General features: G+C 36.9%; 1 protein-coding gene across 3 annotated transcripts in view; it reads left to right on the top strand.

Annotated features, from left to right (window-relative positions):
• TNIP3 (TNFAIP3 interacting protein 3) overlaps positions 1 to 18,328 on the top strand; it is a 98,188-nt gene extending 79,860 nt beyond the window's left edge. For all 3 annotated transcript variants that reach the window (XM_063664065.1, XM_054485138.2, XM_054485139.2), the window contains 5 exons: positions 627 to 752; positions 5,048 to 5,098; positions 5,934 to 6,032; positions 9,159 to 9,219; positions 15,185 to 18,328. In XM_063664065.1, coding sequence (XP_063520135.1) covers positions 627 to 752; positions 5,048 to 5,098; positions 5,934 to 6,032; positions 9,159 to 9,219; positions 15,185 to 15,216 — 369 coding nt within the window. In that variant the 3' untranslated portion in view covers positions 15,217 to 18,328. The remainder of the gene's footprint in view (positions 1 to 626; positions 753 to 5,047; positions 5,099 to 5,933; positions 6,033 to 9,158; positions 9,220 to 15,184) is intronic.
• Positions 18,329 to 19,499: the final 1,171 nt, after the last annotated feature.

Here is a 19,499-nt window from a genome sequence, read left to right as displayed (position 1 = left end):
CTAGCTACTAGGTTCCAATATAAGTAGTAATTTAAATCAGAGTCTTAGAGGAATGTTTTTACTTCATTCCCTAACTTTCATTTGTTTTCATAGCTTTATATACCAGTCTCCTAGCCCTCAGTCAACAGTAAGTCAGTTAAAAACAGTAACAATAATTAAACCTGTTTTTGTTTTTAGTCACTTTTCTCAAATATTTGGAGTGCCTCTCAAGAGGTGTTCCACTCAAACATTACTATTATTTATGATATACATCCAAAATAACTTATAAAGGGAAAATTTGTGAATACCTTTTAACAATCATGCTTTGCTTTTCCACATATGTAAGGGTTTCATTTCTCTTTTGCATTCAACTTATAATTTATGTCTGGAAACTTGGGCATGTCAGTATTTAGTGGCATCACTTAACAGCTATTGTCAGTAAACTGTCTTTTAGAAGTTCAAGCAGTATTCATACATAAAAGCCCTTGTGTTAGGGATGGATGACTTGCTCCAAAACAGTGACACTGAACACTAGTTGGGAGGGTTCTTTACAATAATGGAGTAGGCAGCAGTCATTTAAAATAAAGTCATTTAAATGGCTTGAGTGAAAAGGAAGCTAACAGTAACAGCAAGTTAATATTTCTTAGGTGCAAATATATGAAGAAGACTTCAAAAAGGAACGATCGGATCGAGAGAGACTTAATCAAGAGAAAGAGGAGCTACAGCAAATTAATGAAACTTCTCAATCCCAGTTGAACAGGCTGAATTCTCAGGTACAAGTCAAAACAAAATAATCTTTGCCAGCATGTATGTATTTTTTTTCATTTAAAAAAATTCAAGACTTTTGGATTTCTGTTAATTGACATTGAATTTTTTTGAAAGGTCAGCACCTGGGATGAAGTCATTCTTAAACAATCTTGTAAAGAGATGAAAATGACTGGAAATTTCTTTTAACTTAAGTGTATTAAGGAATTGCCCAAGAAATTGGATTCCAAAGTTTTTTTTTATAAAATACAGTCCTTTTGATCTTTTTCTCATAATATTTATCTTGGTAGAATGAGAGTTGAACTACCTAGTACTCAAATAAAGTGAAGTTGTTTTTAAAATTCTTGTCATTTTCTTTGAAGGGCTATGTTGGAATGCTCCTGTCTGCCAAAAACATACATATTTCTAAATGCCATTTATATGTGAGACTGAGGATTTTGTTCAGTGGTTCCCAGATGTAATGTAACTGGAGTACTTTCAAGGAAGCCAGATAATGGTCACCAGTTTATTAAAATAGAATATATTAAATGTAAGCATACTAAAATTAAGTGTAATTGAATATATTAAAGTAGACTCAGGAAGTTGCCACGATGGGTAAATAGTGATGTTAATGAAGGAAAATGTAGCTAATATAATTTTGCCTAAAAAATAAAACAAACTGCACCATTTTTATTTGTAAAATATTGCAATACTTTTAAATAAATAGAAAATTGTTATGGGAATGCTGTGGCAGCTCTTAGCTTCAAGATTCTTAGTCATAAAAAAATTTAAAACAGTTAGTCATCATTTTCTTCCAAATACAAAGTGGATTGTGAATTAATTTTAATTTTATCTCTGATTTTTTTAAGATTAACTTGAAATTCCTAATTTTACATGGAAAAATTGTTTTGCAGAACCATTTTCTCTGTAAGAAATTAGAAAAAATAAAATAGTAGGAAAAAATCAAATAATTTTATGAAAGTAATTCAGGCAACCTAAAAAATAATTCACACAATAATAGGTAAGACAGTGTTCTGATTACTTTTGGTAAAAAAAGAGTATATATTATATATTCTCTCCTTTTTTTAAATTTTTTTAATGAGAATGTGTTTTGCTCTTGTTGCCCAGGCTGGAGTGCAATGGCATGATCTCGGCTCACCGCAACCTCCACCTCCCAGGTTCAAGCTATTCTCCTGCCTCAGTCTCCCAAGTAGCTGGGATTACAGGAATGCATCACCACGCCCAGCTAATTTTTTGTATTTTTATTCTTTTAATTTGTTTCTTACAGGCCCAGCTACCCTAATTTCTTTTAAGTTGTCTCTGCACAAACTGTTTTACTTGCTGCCAGTAAAACAGTTTTAGAACAAAAAATAATTTGTTTTTTAAAGCAATTTTAAAATTTGCTGCCAGTAAAACAACTTTAATTTTAAAACAATTTTAAATAAATTATTTATTTTTATATGATAAATTATATATCAATATATAATTATATATAATTAAATAATTTTCTTTATTCTACTATATTAAGAATGGTGATAGACTGGCAATGTCCTTGCCATTACAGAACTTTTAGTCTGGTCAGGAACGTATATCTATCTACTTAACGTTATATACTATAATCCACAAGTCCTTAACTGTGTCACCTGTAAAGTTGATTGATATCAACAAAATAAATGTATTTTCTAAATGCAGTATGGTATAATTGTGCCTAGAACCTAAAGGACAATCTTAATGATATCTAAAGTGATAGCTTAAAGCTATGAAATTTTTTATTTAAAATAATGAAAGCCCAATCATTTTTTTTAAGTCTCATTTACTCAGTAAGAGAATGATAGAATTCACAGAGATGTAATAGATGGTTTGATGATCTATGTTAAATGTATTAACAGCAGATTAAATGCTATGATATTTTAAAAAGAACTGACTTTACCTTAGTTGAATAACATATTATTTGTTGTCCAAGTGGACTTTTAGAGGAATATTTAGGTCAAATCATTCTGGCATTCTGAGTTGCTTTCTTACCAGAATGTATTCATTCTATCACTGAGGATGCGTTAAGCCAGTGAAAATAAGTAATGTGGTAAAGTGAAAGGTGCTTAGGGTACTCAGAAATAGGAGAATTTAGGGGAAAAAGACTTGGTGTTCCTGCCTGCTTTAATATTCCATTGGTGGTAACCTTGAGCAAGTTATTTAACTTTTCTATGCTTCCTTTTCTTCATCTGTACAATGACAAAGTTGAACTAGATGATCTCTAAAATGTTTCTTATTACTCTAAAATCTCTCTCTAAAAAATAAGTTACCTAACCTCTTTTAGTATACCTGCCTGTAAAATATAGATAATGAAACCTACCTTGTGACTTCACTAAGTTGTTCTCAATGTTAAGTGAAAAAAGCAAAAACAGACCAGGTGCGGTGGCTCACGCCTGTAATCCCAGCACTTTGGGAGGCCAAGGCGGGCAGATCACCTGAGATCAGGAGTTTGAGACCAGCCTGGCCAACATGGCGAAACCCCGTCTCTATTAAAAACACAAAAATTAGCTGGGCATGGTGGCACGCGCCTGTAATCACAGCTATTTAGGAGGCTGAGGCAGGAGAATCACTTGAACCCAGGAGGCAGAGGTTGCAGTGAGCCGAGATTGGGCCACTGCATTCCAGCCTGGGCAACAGAGTGGGATTCTGTTTCAAAAAGAAAAGAAAAAAACAAAAACCCTTTAGAAAACATTCAGCTCAAGTCAAGTCATGGCTCAGAGGTATTTTATAAATTATTTTAGTCTATTAGAAGAGGGGGCATGTTTAATAGTTTCATTTAGTTTATAATTAGCATGCTACTTTCAGTTCCTTGTAATCTAATTTTGATGCTTTCTTTTTGCAAGGCATTCTGCTATATGCTGTGAGAAAACAAAAACTGGTTCTTGCTAGTAAATAACTCACAATATAGTAAAAGAGATGTGTGCAGTCTATCCTCATCAACACAAATTCTGCATACGTGAATTTCCCTACTCACTAAAATGCATTTGTCATCCCCAAATCAATACTTGTAGTGCTTTGTGATACATCCTTACATATGAGCAGAGCGGCAAAGTTGTTTCCTGACATATACACATTCCTAGTGTTCTTTTTGTGGTCTATTTAGTGCCATGTTTGCTACATTTTTGTGCTTTTTGTTGGTGATTTCATGGTTTAGAATGGCCCTCACATATATGCTGACATGCTCTCTAGTATTCCTAAGCATGAAGAATGTGATGTGCCTTATAGAGAAAATGTGTGTTAGAGAAGCTTCATTAAGGCATGTTATAGTACTCTTGACCATGACTTCAGAGTTAATCAACAATACATATTAAATAAGTTGTCTTTAATCAGAAACACACATGAAACAAAGTTATGTATTGATCCGTTGACACAAATGTTGTGACAAGAGGCTAGCAGAAACTTAACCCAACATTTCTCCTAGGAGCAGTGGTTCAATATTCACTAATTCAGTATCCGTAGTGACTTAATGGAATATGACCACCACAAGCAGCAAGAATTGCCTGTAAATAGTACACATTGGTCTAAAAAATCACACAATAAATGTACAACACTACATAAGAGGACAGAATAATTCTGATGAGTGGGACTTGGAAAGGTATCATTCAGAAGGGGCTATTTGACCATCCCTTATGGGAATGTGGGACATGGAGTGTAGGAATGACAATGATGTGAATGAACAGTCAAGAAAAAGCCAGCTTTCTCTAAGTGTGTCTTAAGTTAAGGGAACCCAGGGTAGGTGATTCATCTAGATGAGGCTGGGCCTTAAGTAGTGAGAAGCCATGGAATATAGCAGTGTGACTTTGAACAAGTTACTCAGAATCTTATGTCTTAGTGTTCTCATCTATAAAATTGAGATAATATTAAGTATCACCTAGAGGGATTGGGAGGATTCAGTGAGTTATTGCATGTAAAAAATTTAGATAAGTTTCTGACATGGATTAAGTGTATATATAACTTCTAAAATTTATTGTGGCAGCCTTTGAATGTCAGTTTGACAATTCCAGTGTCATTCAGTAAGCAATGGAAATTGTTTCTATATCTGTATGTAAACAGATCTACCTAAAACAGAATTGTAATGGCCTCAAAAAACTGGAATAGCAATTTAAAACTATCACATTTTTCAAACTTCAACTGGAAATTTTAAGAATCAATGCGTGTCTGCAGAAACCAACCTGCGGCTGTTTTTGTTGGTATTACTACTGTCAATGCCTGACACTTGAGTAGGTCAAGAGTGGCTTGGGAATTAATGATTTGAACTTGTCTTGATTAACAAATGCCTTTGTTTTGTCTTTAGATAAAAGCTTGTCAGATGGAGAAAGAAAAACTAGAAAAGCAATTAAAACAGGTATGGTGATCTAATTTTCACGCATACATTTATTCCCATGTACAGCATTTCTCATTGTCCCAATTAAAGACATATTCAAGCTCTGCTACAGGTGGCCTACAACAACCCATGCTTTTCATTACTGACTACACCATCAATGGATAGACAGTGCTTAGGCACCACCAAGGCCTTTGAACCCTAACACTCATAGAAAGCATATGCTTTATAGAGCATGTTACCAGCACATGTTACCAGCACAAGCATGATACCAGCACAAGCCTTAGTGCTCCTTAGACCCACAATCACCTGGAAATAGATTTCATTGGTATTTCATGCAGTTGCTCACACAATTAACAGAAAACTAAATCAAACACTGCCTCTTTTGAAAAAATAACATGCCTTCTTGAGCACTGAAGCATTTTATCCCATGGGTTCTCTAATAGCCTTAAATAATGAATATTATTTGTCTTAATTCCTAATTTCCTTTCTGGACTTTAGTTTTCCCTGGCTACAATTTAAGAAAACCTATTTTATGACTCAATGGATAGATTTTCTTCATTGAGGGCCCTCAATAAAGATAACTCAAAAACACAAAGTTAACTCTATATACTTTTCAAGTGTGTCTAATTTCTTCAAAATGGAGAAATGATTATAGTTTCAGCTTAGGTAAAACTTGACCTGTGAGCCTCATCTGTATCGGTCCTGAGTCTATTGATATGTTTACTATTTTGAGTTATAATTATGCCAGATTAAGTGGAACCTTAAAATTGAAACCAAACCTTTTGTATAAAGCAATGTCAGTGTGACTCCTCAGTCTTTCCCACTGGTAGTGAACCCACAGCTTTTTTCTCCTCAGATGTATTGCCCAACCTGTAACCGCAGCTTGGTTTTCCACCTGCAAGATCCATGGGTACCAACAGGCCCTGGAGCTGTGCAGAAGCAACGGGAGCACCCAGTAAGTAACAGTGCATTTGAAAAAGTGCTTAGTATACTGTTTTGGTAGAAATTATGTGCATCTCTGGAATTTCAGCACGTTATATTATCTACAGCAAGAGCCTCTGTTTTCTCTCAGCCTCTAACTTGCAAAGTTGGAGTGGTCAATGTATACTAGAATTATCTTTGGGACACTGAATCCACAGGACACATAGATATGAATAAATTAACTGAAAGGTATTAAATTGGGAATAATTCCTTGAACAACATATAACATTTTCAATTGGCATACTTCATTCTACCCAAAGGACATTTTATGTATAAAGTGTATTTATGTATAAAGGAAAGTGGATATGGCAAAACAAGAAAAATGAGATGCTTTTGTTCAGTTGTAAATTTATATTGAACTACTATGAATATTGCTACATATGTGCAAAATAGTTTTTGACATTTTCCAATTGAAAGGATTTTCTTAAAGGATCCAAGAAAAAGTGACCCACTTAAGTTGTTCTCCATTTCTGTGTCTTCCCAGACAAAATGAAATGCAGAGTTGAGCAATTATTTGTGAGGGGAATTGATTTGGACAGTCAACCTGAATTAGTGAGGCCCAAAGCACCCTTTTTTTCCTTCTCAATAGCAGTATTCCACCCACCCTCCTTTACTTTCTATTTTGCCTACATAGATAGAAATTTATCCAGGAAAAAAATATGCATTTTCTGCATTTTGGATTTACCCAGACAAATCCTGCCACCCTTTAGGTTTGATTGTGTTTCTCATGATGAAAAAATCTAAGATTTTTAACTGGGATTTTCCTACCAGAATGCTTACAGAGAGCATGATTCTCTTGGCTTCCTGAAAGTTCTCATACTTTTGTTCGAGTGTGACTCAAAACCCTTTCCCAAGGGAGGAGATAATGACTCTTTGGGTGGCTGAAGGAATGTGAGGACTTAATGAGCATCTCTTATTTGACCCTGGTATGACACAGCACACTGCTAAGAACTGAGTCTTTTCATGTTATTGCTGGTTGCTAGTTCTGTCTGCTCACCCTCCCCCATTTCCTTTTTTTCTTTACCTGTTTGCTTACTTTTTAGTCTTTACCAATAACATTAAATTTTTTTTTCAAGAATGTAGAAGTCAACTCAGATTGTGAGAAACATAAAAAGAAATTTACTGTAGGAGTGAATTAACCTATAGGAGTTGGCTTCTACAGGTTGGGGGATTGGAGAAATATTCATATGAAAGGTTAACTATAAAACCAATCAGTCATTCACATTTACCTAGGAGTACAAATTATTGTTTCAGTCAAATCTTTATTTATGGAAAGAAGGAAGGAATTCACCTACTATAGCTCATCAAACAGTCCCTGTCAATTAAAAAAGGCAAGGCAGTCCAGGTCACATAAAATTGTCACTAAATAAAGGCCTATATTTGAAAAAGGACTCCAAGCCATGTAGAATGGCCTACATTTTCTTTCTTTTTTTTTTTTTTCTTTTTTTTTGAGAAGGCATCTCGCTCTGTCGTCCAGGCTGTAGTGCGGTGGTGCGATCTCAGCTCACTGCAACCTCCACCTCCTGGGTTCAAGCAATTCTCCTGCCTCACCCTCCCAAGTAGCTGGGACTACAGGCACACACCACCACACCTGGCTAATTTTTGTAATTTTAGTGGAGATGAGGTTTCACCATACTGGCCAGGCTGGTCTCAAACTCCTGACCTCATGATCCGCCCACCTTGGCCTCCCAAAGTGCTGAGATTACAGGCGTGAGCCACTGCGCCCGGCCGGAATGGCCTACATTTTCAAGAAGCAGTCAGATGAAAAAAATGTCAGCATAACAGTAGAGTTTACAACCAAATCCTCAGTTAATTTAAAAATAATATTTCATGTTTCTTGTCTATATCGAAGGCTGAATTAAGTCACATGCTACAGTGTTGGTAACATTACAGGATATTTACCTTCTTTTGGCAACTCTCCTGGAATATAAAACTGAAGCTCATGTCACTTATCCTATGTGTTATTTGACACATCTAAAACTAAACGAGAAGATAAAAAACAGAGGTCATCTCATTTCCTCTTCCAGCTTTTTCATAAGCCAGAGGAGCCAAGGGCCTAGGTGTCTAGAGTAGAGGTACAGTGGGGTCAAACTGCACTAAAAGCAGCATTTCTCAGTGTCTTATTGAGTAATTGAACTTTCTGGGCTACTTTCAGTGGTCTGGCAGCCTTGTAAATGCTCTCTGTTGGCTCATGTTAGAAAAATTTTCCTCAAGTTATTTTTAGGAGATAATTGAATTACAGAACAAAAAAAAAATCTATATTCTTTGTGTCTTGTGGAGAAGTAGGAAGCAGGGGTGAGCATTCAGAGCAGAAAGACAGACCTGCTTTGTGGGCAGGTAAAGCTGAGATTGCTCCATTCCTAGAGGTTAAATACAGAGGTGCTGGCCTTGGAGATATCTTGATAATTCAGGCCTAAGGGTTTACTATTTATTCAATGCAATTTGTTTGACATTCAATATCTAGCTGTTCTTAACTGGTGTAAACCTAGGAGAAAATCCCAAGAGAAAAATCTTGTCTCTGTAGACTAAACTATATGAGCAATTTAGAGGATAGGTTCTGCTGGATCGGTTCTTCAGAACAGCAAAAAGGGAAAGATTTGCCCGGCTTCACCATCCTGGACTTCTATCAATGCCAAATCCCCATTTAATAGCTTAGATTTCTTCCTTAAACCATTAGAAAACTTGTATTAAACTTTTTGTTTTCCTGGCCTTCTCATTGCCTCTAGTGTGAGGGTCTCAAGAAGAGTATTTGTTGATGCTAAGTTGCTTTGTTTTATTGATGGGCTGTAGTAAGTTTTACAAGTGTTTATACTTCTGCAGATATTCAAAACACATCTGTTTCAAAAAAAGAAAGAAAACATGTCACAATCTCAAACTAGTAGAAATTCTGGCCAAACACAGAGTGGATTTAAGAGGGGGTAGGGAGAGATGATGGCAGTGATGGGGGGTAAGCAGGATGAGTGAGGTTGGCAATAGGTTTGGATAGAAATTACTTTTGTGTTGCCTGCTTAATAAAAGCCACATAGCCTAATTGTATTTTTGACATGCCACTATATTTGAAGTCCATATTGCTATAATAACGTTGTATTGTTCCACACAGCCAGACTATCTGTGGTATGCTCTTGACCAGCTTCCGCCAGATGTACAACACAAGGCAAATGGTAAGACCACAGCTGTATTGAGCATTCTTTCATGTTTACATCTTAATGGGATCTTTTTGGGATGTTTACTCAATATACATTCATTCGTACTTGGGGAGGACTTACTATAAAGTTGTGTTACATACATAACTTTAATTTGATGCACCTGGGGTTAAATTGAACTCCTTAAGACAAAGAAAATGTGTGAATGCAGAAATGCATGAACCTCAATTCTGGCTTCTGTTCCTTTTTCAGTCTCAGAGTCAGAATTCCATCTGGGGTTAGAAATGAAAACTGTAAGCAGAGCTGTATTATAACAACAACAAAGCTCTGCAATTGTACTACAAAGCACAGATGCACACCCACTATTCCATGTTGAGTTTGCTAGACAGATGTTTTAAATGTCACTGGCAGACAGACAGAGGAAACCAAAGGCTCAGAAGTGTGTTCCCTTATGACTAAATGTCAGACTCCAAGGCAGGGCTCTTAGTTTAGGCCAGGGTTGCCCGCAACGCCCACCTCAAAGTATGCTGGGAAAAACTAAAAGTCACTTATGAAGTACTCACAACTAAGAGTACTTTTTAAAATCTTATTTTTTATTGATTTAACATTTTCTGTTTTCTTTCTAGAATCTGCTATACTTTCTACTGCTTGTTTCTATGGTCTTGTGAGGCCACCCAGAAGCGGGCTGTATAAACTGAGCTATAATCAAAATCCAACTTCTATTCTCGTCAAGTATACATAATCAAAAGTTAGAAATGTCTGCTACATGTTTAAAGTCTCATATGACACATACCTGGGACTCTAACTTGTTAATCTCCAAAGATTTGAATCTATCTAAAAATGCCGAAGATGAGCTATATAGTCTAATTTCAGGCCATTCTTGAAATTTGATCTCGTTTGAAGTCAGAGCTGAGATCACAGAAATCTAGTTTTTAATACAAGGAGTCTGTTATGGAGTGTAAATAGGGAGTCAGGGATACCACATATAGTTTTGCAGGTTGTGAACTTTACAAGTCTGAGGGGCTCATCATGGTAGTCTATGTGAATGGAGCCTGCTGAAGTACAATACGCAATCTGGACAGCTGTACACAGCAGCAATGGGAGTGGCAAAGGCCATAGATTACAACAGCATCACAGAAAAGAAATATGAAATGTGAGAACTCCATAATAAAATGTCCAGGTATTTATCATAACACTACAGGACTCTCTTTTTTCTTTGCTTTCTACTACAAATATAGCCAGTGGTTTTAATGAAGTTCTTGAGTTCCAACAATAATGGAGTTCTTTTATTAGAAAGGCATACCATTAACCAGAACGAGTGTTGCATAATATATGCAATTTTAAAATCTACTATTGTATAATAGCAGAATTGCTACCCAATTATAATCTTCCATTTTATATTGCTCTGGAATGACTATTAAAGATATTTTCTTTCTGAATTGGAGTTTAATAACTAGAAAATAAAATTACTTAGTACAGAATTTAGTAATACCATAAGGTCATTTATATATCAACATTAGACTCTTGCTGGACAAATATTACACAAGCTAATGATTACATAAAATAGAAATGAATTGTGATGACATTCAGAAACTAAATAGAATACGCAATAATGAAATGTTGTAGTCAGTGTATGAGACTTACTAGTTTTTGTCTAGCTAGGAAAAATGCAGTGAGCTTTGTGATGTATAAACATACCATGTAACAGTGTCTACAGATGTAAAACTACAACAAAAAAATCTCCATGTTGTACCAACCTAAGCTTTGTTTTTTTTTTGTTTTGTTTTGTTTTTCTGAGACAGTCTTACTCTGTCACCCAGGCTGGAGTAGTGCAGTGGTGTGATCATAGCTCACTGTACCCTTAAACTCCTGGGCTCAAGAAATCATCCCACCTCAGCCTCATGAACAGCTGGGGCTACAGGCATGAACCACCATGCCCAGCTAATTTTTATTTTTATATTTTGTTCAGATGGAGTCTTGCTCCACCTCCAGTCTGTTGCCAGGCTGGTCTCAAACTCCTGGCCTCAAGTGATCCTCCTGCCTCTGGCTCCCAAAGTGCTGAAATTTCAGGTGTGAGCCACTACACCCGGCCTGTTTTTAAAGCATTATTTCAATCTTCACAACAATGCTATAAAATAGGTTTTGTTTGCACTGTTTAACACATGAGGAAACTGAGGCTTAGAGAATTTAAGTAACACGCCTAAATCACACAGTTAATAAAATTTAGCACGAGGATTAGATTATTTGATATACGGGATTCTAAAACATATGGTTTGAATTATATAGTACAGTGCCCCTCTTACTGTACCCCTCTCACTTTATTAAAATTTTCTGAAATTATAGATACAAAAATGAGAAGGGGGCTCTAACATAGATAATAATATGACCAGCGTTGTTTAACCCTCAATAATCTCATCTTCGTATGAACTCACAGCATGCTACTCATTTGACATTTAGAATATCACAAGTAAAAGGCACAATACTATGTAAGATTAAGTGTGTAATAAATATGTTATGAGCTAACCTGTGCATGGACAGCCCTGGTGGAACCTGACCAGGTGTATGCTGTCATTTGAAACCTATCATTTTCCATACCAACACAGCTCTGCAACTAACTATGGCTGGCCAGCAGCAGGGAAGAAGGCTGATCGTGGTTAGGGCACCACCAAAAAATTCCTCACTCAAAAGTCTACCTGTTTGGGATTCCTATGCCTCCTTTACTAGCTTCCACAGTTGATGTATTTCATAGCTCAAGCCATGTCATAAAAATTGGCAGAACTCTGAAATCCCTCTTGTCACAAATGATGGATGTGTCATTATTTAATTTCAGTAGTGGTTCTTGCTGGTTTGGGGTTCATTTAATTAAAAAGGTCCTTTTAATCTGTTGGTGTGAGTGAATTGCTCAGAATTCTCATAAAATAATTTTGTGGTATTGACTATTAAGAAATCACTGGTTTAAGGCCAGGAGTGGTGACTCATGCCTATAATCCCAGTGCTTTGTGAGGCCAACGTGGGCAGATTGCTTGAGCCTAGGAGTTCAAGCCCAGCCTGGGCAACATGGTGAAACCCTGTCTCTACAAAAAAATACAAAAATTAACCAGGCATAGTGGCATGTGCCTGTAGTCCCAGCTACTTGGGAGACTAAGGTAGGAGGATCACATGAGCCCAGGAGGCCAAGGTTGCAATGAGGTGAGATCACGCCACTGCGCTCAAGCCTGGGTGACAGAGAATGACTCTATCTCAAAAAAAACAAACAAACAAAAAAAAAACTTCATGCATTTTAAAAGGTATGGCAGATAATGAGTGATTAAATTTCAATGATACCACTAAACCCTCCTCTAACATTTCTGGGGCCTGGAGCAAGAATAAGTGGAGAGCTACATCCTATATGTGTAAATCTCATGAATCAAGCATAGAAACTGTTAAAGTATAATCTATCCTCCTACCTTGATAAACATACATGGAAAACCAAAGTACAATTTACAATGCTCAGATTCAAAACCAGTCTGTGACAGGACATGGTGGTACAGGGAGACCTAAACCCTGGCCTCCTGCCTGGGACCCTCCACCTTCTCTCCCCACCTTCCCATCATAAGGACTCTTGAGGGCAGACTTGAAGACAGCCCAGCTGGGAGATCCCACCCTTGTCCATACACCCCTCACCACTCTACACACAGCACTCTTTCGACAGCCTTCAGGCTGGGAAGAGGACCACATGAGTCTTGGAAGCAGGCCAAGAATCACCTGGGCAGGGACTTCGGGAGTGTGCATTTGGGTGCCAGGAGCTTGTTCTGGAGGAAAGGTCGCTCACACTCTGAGGAAGGGTGTGGCTGGAGGAGGGCCAGAGCAGAGTCCTCCATAATATGGGGACACCAGTGAAGGGCTTCCTGACTAGGGACTGAGGGTGGTAGGTGCTGAGTACCATGGCGCACAGCCTTCCAGTCAACTAATTTCCAGCTTTGCTCTCAGTTACTGTCTGTGGTTATTTCAGAATGCTTTGGAGACACATTGAAAATCAACCCTTCTTTCAAAAACTAAAGATTTTAAATGAAGGGTTTCGAATGTTTTCAAGTCATTTGAGACTTGGCTTTCTCTCTGTATAGCATTAAATAATGATGTTTTTAATACATTGAAGTCCACAGATATTAATGAGTTACAGCTTTTGTTTAGAAACGTGATTTTACAAAGAACATTTTCATCTTGTTTCACCTGTTATCAGAACGAGATGCAAAATGACTTCCATGTTTATAGAACAATTATGTCATTACAGAGTTAGTTTAACCTGGAATAACATGTTGTTTGTTTCTTCCTTTCTGAAATGTCAAAAAGCTATGGTTTCTGATTGCATTGCATGCCAGTCACTTCTGTACATTCCAAATTTTTCATAGGGTACAGAGTTATGCTTTGTCTAATGAGCCAGAGCTGGATTATTAATGTATCTAGAAAGGCATAAAATGTAGGGATGTGAAACTGTGTTGTGAAATTATTTCTTTACAATATAGAAGATCAAAGCCTAAATATTATGATTAGCTTTTACTAATGTCTAATACTAACCAATTAAATACTGACTGGATTTGTCTCCTAGCATTGCCATAACACAATACCACAAGCTGGGTGGCTTAAAATAGAAAAACTTTTTTTTTTTTTCATAGCTCTGGAGGTTAGATATCCAAAAATCAAGATGTTGGCAGGGTCAAGCTCCTTCCAAATCCTCTGGGGAGGAGACTTCCTTGCCTCTTTCAGCATTTAGTAGCTCCAGGTATTTCTTAGCTAGTGGCAGCATCACTGCAATCTCTGCCTCCGTCTTCACATCACCATCTTCCTTCTGTGTCCAAATTTTCCTCTTCTTACACATACACCAGTTACAGTGGATTAAGGCCCTCCGCCCACCTTCACTGTACATTTAGGGAAATTCTGCCTTCCCTTCAAGAAACTAAAGACCTATCTTTGTTTTTGTTCAGATTTCCATTCTGTCATGGATTATCTCATTGGCCACAGCCTCTCTCCATCTAAAATATCAGGCTATTGATCTTTAATTCTATACCTGTTTCACAAGAGCACTGTACAAATTGAGAAGGAGTTAATTTTAAAATATTTAAGATACTTAGGGAGAGGTATCATTAGTGGATTAAATGTTAACTTCATATTGGTTAGATCAATTAATTTATGCTTCTGAGTTCAAATTTATGTTCTCAACATATTAGATACCTTTTTAACATAGTGACCACAGTCCTCAGCAACATAATTTTTCAGCCTGGAAAAGTAACTTATTATCTTCCTATTTGCTTTTTCTGTTACCAAAATGTTAGTTTAGCACGTCTTTGGTATACCAAATGAGGACAACAAGTACAAAATATTCGGCATATGTTTAAGTTATCAGGGATATGGATAACACTTTGTTTCTTGGCATTTCTATGATTATTTTTTCCTGTTGCCATGAGTAAACTTATTTGACTTTGTCTTTCATGTAGTATTCATTATCAAATAGTACTCAATCAAAATATTCCAGATTTTTCATATTGGTCTTCATGATACACCAACAAGTCTTTCTATATGATATTTTCTATAGCTTTGGCAATAATGTACCCAGTACCGTATATTAAAAGATCATATTTGGCAAGTTTTCTTTCTCTGGGGTAAGTACTGAACCTAACCTAAGTCATATATGTGACTTACTTTCACACGCCCAAGCCAAAATGCCAGCAGGAGTGAGAATTACTATAGAACATTCTTCTTCAGGCATAATTAGAACGAGGCCACAACTGATTTCACAAAATGGTAAGCATATGTCAATGCTTAAAATAATAACCCTCCATTTCCCGCTTCTTGATTTCTCAGTGTAAACTTGTGGGGAGCTTATGAATATAACATAACTTTTTTTTTTTTTTTTGCCATCCTGGAACTTTATATCAGCCTTAAGCCGGAAGAAGAGAAATGAAATGTTAATTTTTAATCTAAAACATTTTCCTACTGTTTTCCATAGGTTTATCCTCAGTAAAGAAAGTCAATCAGTAGAAGTACACACTAACAGAGAGGGACAACAGGCAACGAGGGAGCGTGGCTGAGGACCGTCTTCTTTGTTTATACTGAGGCTTGTTTCTGCCACACAGACACATCATCTACCCTGTTATTTGTGCCTGGTCATGTTTTCCTTTGGCATGAACACAGGAAAAGGCTTCTGACAGCTGAAATCCTGATCAAATTGGAGGAGCCAGTTATTATACAACCAAATACAACTTTCAGTTTCCTTGAAATGAGACTTGGCAGATGGATGATGCATGACTCCCTGAAAATCTCTTCAGCATATTGCTGTTGGATGCACAAAAATGATTCTATGATTTAAGCAACTCAGTGTTTGCTGCAGGGATATTGTATGTTGATTTAAAGAGCATACATATGTGTGTGTGTGTGCGTGTGTGTGTGTGTGTGTGCATGTGTGTGTGTGTGTGTTTCCTGGGGTAAAAATTTCTGCAGTTGTAAATTTTTAACATTGCTCCCATTCTTCTTCCACAGGGCCTTAGTTCTTTAGCTATTTGACTACATATTGTTGATCTCAGTGATCCTAAAAGTAGAATTGAAGGGTGTATATACCTCGTTAAATTAAATAAGTGGTTCAATCTGAATAAAATGGTAAATTGGAAGCTATTCCTTAGACAGATCATTTCTTTAAGATGATGAGAAATTGTGGGCCTGCTTCACAAGACTTGATTATGAAAGATAAAGTCTTGGGCTGGGTGTGGTGGCTTATGCCTATAATCCCAGCAATTTGGGAGACTGAGGCAGGTGGAGTGCTTTGAGGCCAGGAGTTCTAGACCAGCCTGGCCAGCATGGTGAAACCCCATCTCTACTATAAATACAAAAATTAGCCAGGCTCATGGCACACACCTATAAACCCAGCTACTCAAGAGGCTTGAGGCGGGAGGATCACTTGAGCCCAGGGAGGCAGAGGTTGCGGTAAGTTGAGATTACCACTGCACTCCAGCCTGGGAAATAGAGTGAGCAAGCCTCAGTCCCCCCTACCCACCCACTCCACACCACCAAAAAAAAAGGAAGACAAAGTCCTGATGGGATGATGATGGCTATATGGCTATGCTGTGTCCATATATACTTACAGAAATATTTCAGACATATGGATTTATAGTTAAATCTGTGTTTTTCCTTCCTATGGATTTGATTAATTTTAATGAAAAACTTAATTCTGACTTCTCAACCCAATTAAAATGAAAATGGAATTTATTGAAATTTTATTGCAATTAAATCTTATAGTGACATGACAGATGTCTAAAGAGTAAGCAGATTTAGAAGTATTAAGTTTATCCATTTAAAAAGAATTCTGCTAGGACTAACTTGAGATCCCCTTCGTGATCCTCTCTCTATATATATACATACATATGTGTGTGTGTATATATATGTATTTTTTTCTCACAAATATGATCTCAAATTATACATTTGTATGTATATACATATATATATACATATAATAAGAAATGTGAGATCCTTGGATATCTATGCTTCTAGAAGTAAATCTACAGCAACTGCAAAGCTGAAAATGCAGTTGAAGAAAACAATCCAAGCATACTGATAAAATTATCCAGTTTCAGCTTCCAAAAATTATGCTACTTTATTACAGCTCAAATTATTATTATTCCAGTATCTGGATACACCTGAAGCTCTGTATAATGGGAAGATGAAAGAGCCTTAGGAAAATAAATATTTTCAGGTTCAGCCCTTTGCAACCCTGGAACATAATTCTTGAGAAAGAATTATCCTTGTCTTACATTAATTTTCTGAAGGTTGTTTCTGCTACTATTTATCAAAGAGACAAATCATTCTTGGATATTACTTCAGTATAAGTATAAGCATAAGTATAAGTCAGCTGCTGACTTGTTAACTGTTGTTTTCTTGATTCACCTATACTGAAGTAATACCCAGGAATGGAAACATTTTGGGATTTCAGATTAGTGAAAAAGTCATTGTAATGTCAATTTCTTGTGGTGGATTTAATTTGCCAACTGAGGTATGCCCACTGGAATAAAAACCGAACGAACACCCAAGAAAGTACTCCTTGAGAGGCCAGGCCCAGGCGTATTTAGCAGCAGGAAAATGTGATTTAACTCTCCAGTCCAAAGTCATCCTCTTACTAATTAGCAAGTTGCCAAACATTAGCAAGATTGTGGAAATGCTAATGTAATGTGAGAAAATCCAATTTAAGTGAGACCTAATTTAATTTGAACTCCAGTGGGGGACTACAAATGTAGAAAAAGGACCCCTTGCTCAGGGCAACTGTCGTTCCCAAAAGATGGATTTCACAACCCCGTCCTGAGAGTGACCCAGCCTCTCCTGTGTCCCTCTACCCACACCATTTGTTTGGGGACTTTTCTGCTTCAACTCATTATAAGAGTTATACCCTGAGCTGTGACTCTTACTTCATTATTAATAATATACAACTTGTGGAAATTGTGTGAAGAATAGCTATGTCCCTTTGAAAGGAGAGGAAGTCACATAATCTGTTCTTAGGAAATGTAAAACTAAGCGTATTTTAGGTTGTTGGTAATCATGAAGATTTTGATCTTTGATTGAAGTTCTCACATGAAGAGAAAGATGTCTTTATATTGGTTGTGATATGGTTAGGTGAAAACCTTCCTTCAGGGTCTGGTTAGGACTGGGAGTTAGGCCAGCCTCTACTTCTCTTTGCTATGTTTTGTTTTGGGCTCCACTTTTCTTACCAGCAAAAAGAATATTTTGGACTATATTGCTAGTATTATTGAGCATGAACTAACTTGTAGATGATCTCCCTTAGTTTATTTACTGAGCTTTCTCACCCAGCAGGAGAGGTATAAATACTGCCTTGATGATTAATCAAGAACACAGAGAGATTCAGTCATTTCCCTAGGTTCTTATGGCAAGTAAATGGTAGAGCCAAGATTCAAAACTGTCTTGAACCTGGGAGCACCCAGTTTTTGGCGTGCTACAATTCTGCTTTGTAGATAACCTTGGCAAGCTCAACTTATTTTTATGATTCTTTTGGGTTATCATCAAGTAGTATTACAGGAGCACACTTCTTAGGAGAAAATATTTTGATTAAAAATACAATAAATTGAATGGGAATTGTAAGTTGCCTCCTGAATTAAGAGAAGTAGTATCTCATTTGTGCTACTATGCGGGAAAATAAAAGTGTATACTAATGTTAAGTGCACTAAAATAATGCAAGCATGGGCATAAATGGTGCCTTCATGTGTCAACACTTTTAACGTGGCTAAGTATAGAATCAAATCTAAAAGACATATGACCTCCCAATTTTGTAAATCAATTTAACAATTATTATTTAAATACCTACTTATTTCTAAAAATGTCTGGGCAGCCCACATCTCATACTGCCTCTGTCTCTATGCGCTGTGCTTGGTTGAATGCACGCTGAGAGCGGAGGACAGAGTTGTTTACCAAACATTATTCCCCTAACTTGAAGGTCCCTTTGCTCTTTTTTTACTTCTGCTATTTTTCTTCCCATCTCCCTGGGGAATCCTAACAAGATGACATACTGGAGAGATAAAATCCATTGCATTGCTATCGTGGCCGCGCTATGATTCTTCTTTCTCTGGCTCCAATTTGCTGAAGTCCCAATGACACAGCACAAAAGAGAAGAAAATATTTGCTATAATCCCTACTTTTCAATAATTTTAGAAATAATTTCTTTTGCCTAATTTCTTTCCTACATATCTACCTCTTTACTTTCATCGATCTTTTGCTCCAAGAAAGAAAGGTGTTATAGGGAACAGTTATGCTCACTATCTTTGTGATTCCATAGAAAAGAAAAGGAAGCTTCTGTCAGCACACACACTCCACATACATATTCATACACACCACAGACACAAACCACACTCACTACACATGCTCACACACCCCACATAAAGACACAAGGCACATACTCTGCCTCTGCCTCCCCAGTCTTGAAGGCAACGCTACAGGTTCCCGGCTTCTCCGTTTGTGACTGGGAAAATTGATTCCAATTGAAAACATTGCATAATAAAGCTAACTTTTTTCTCATTTTGTCTCAAATCCTTGTGTGTATAATATATTGCCAAGAATACTGACTAACTCCATGCAAAGATTCCTTCAGGAAGTAATAATGTTGAGATCTAGAACCAATTAATTTGGCCAGTTATTGCTAAGTAATGTGAGGGAACTTTTAATGTTTGGGGGTGGGTGTGTGTGAATCTCACTGCTTTGTGTATTGTACTCAGAAGCTAAAATAATTTCTGTCTGCCCTCCTTCCACTTTATTCCATACTAGTATCAGAA

This window comes from Pongo pygmaeus, chromosome 3 (genome assembly GCF_028885625.2).
Source record: "Pongo pygmaeus isolate AG05252 chromosome 3, NHGRI_mPonPyg2-v2.0_pri, whole genome shotgun sequence".
Classification (NCBI taxonomy): Eukaryota; Metazoa; Chordata; class Mammalia; order Primates; family Hominidae; genus Pongo; species Pongo pygmaeus.
The sequence above is the reverse complement of the archived record's forward strand: the minus strand, read 5'-3'. Positions and strand labels throughout refer to the sequence as shown.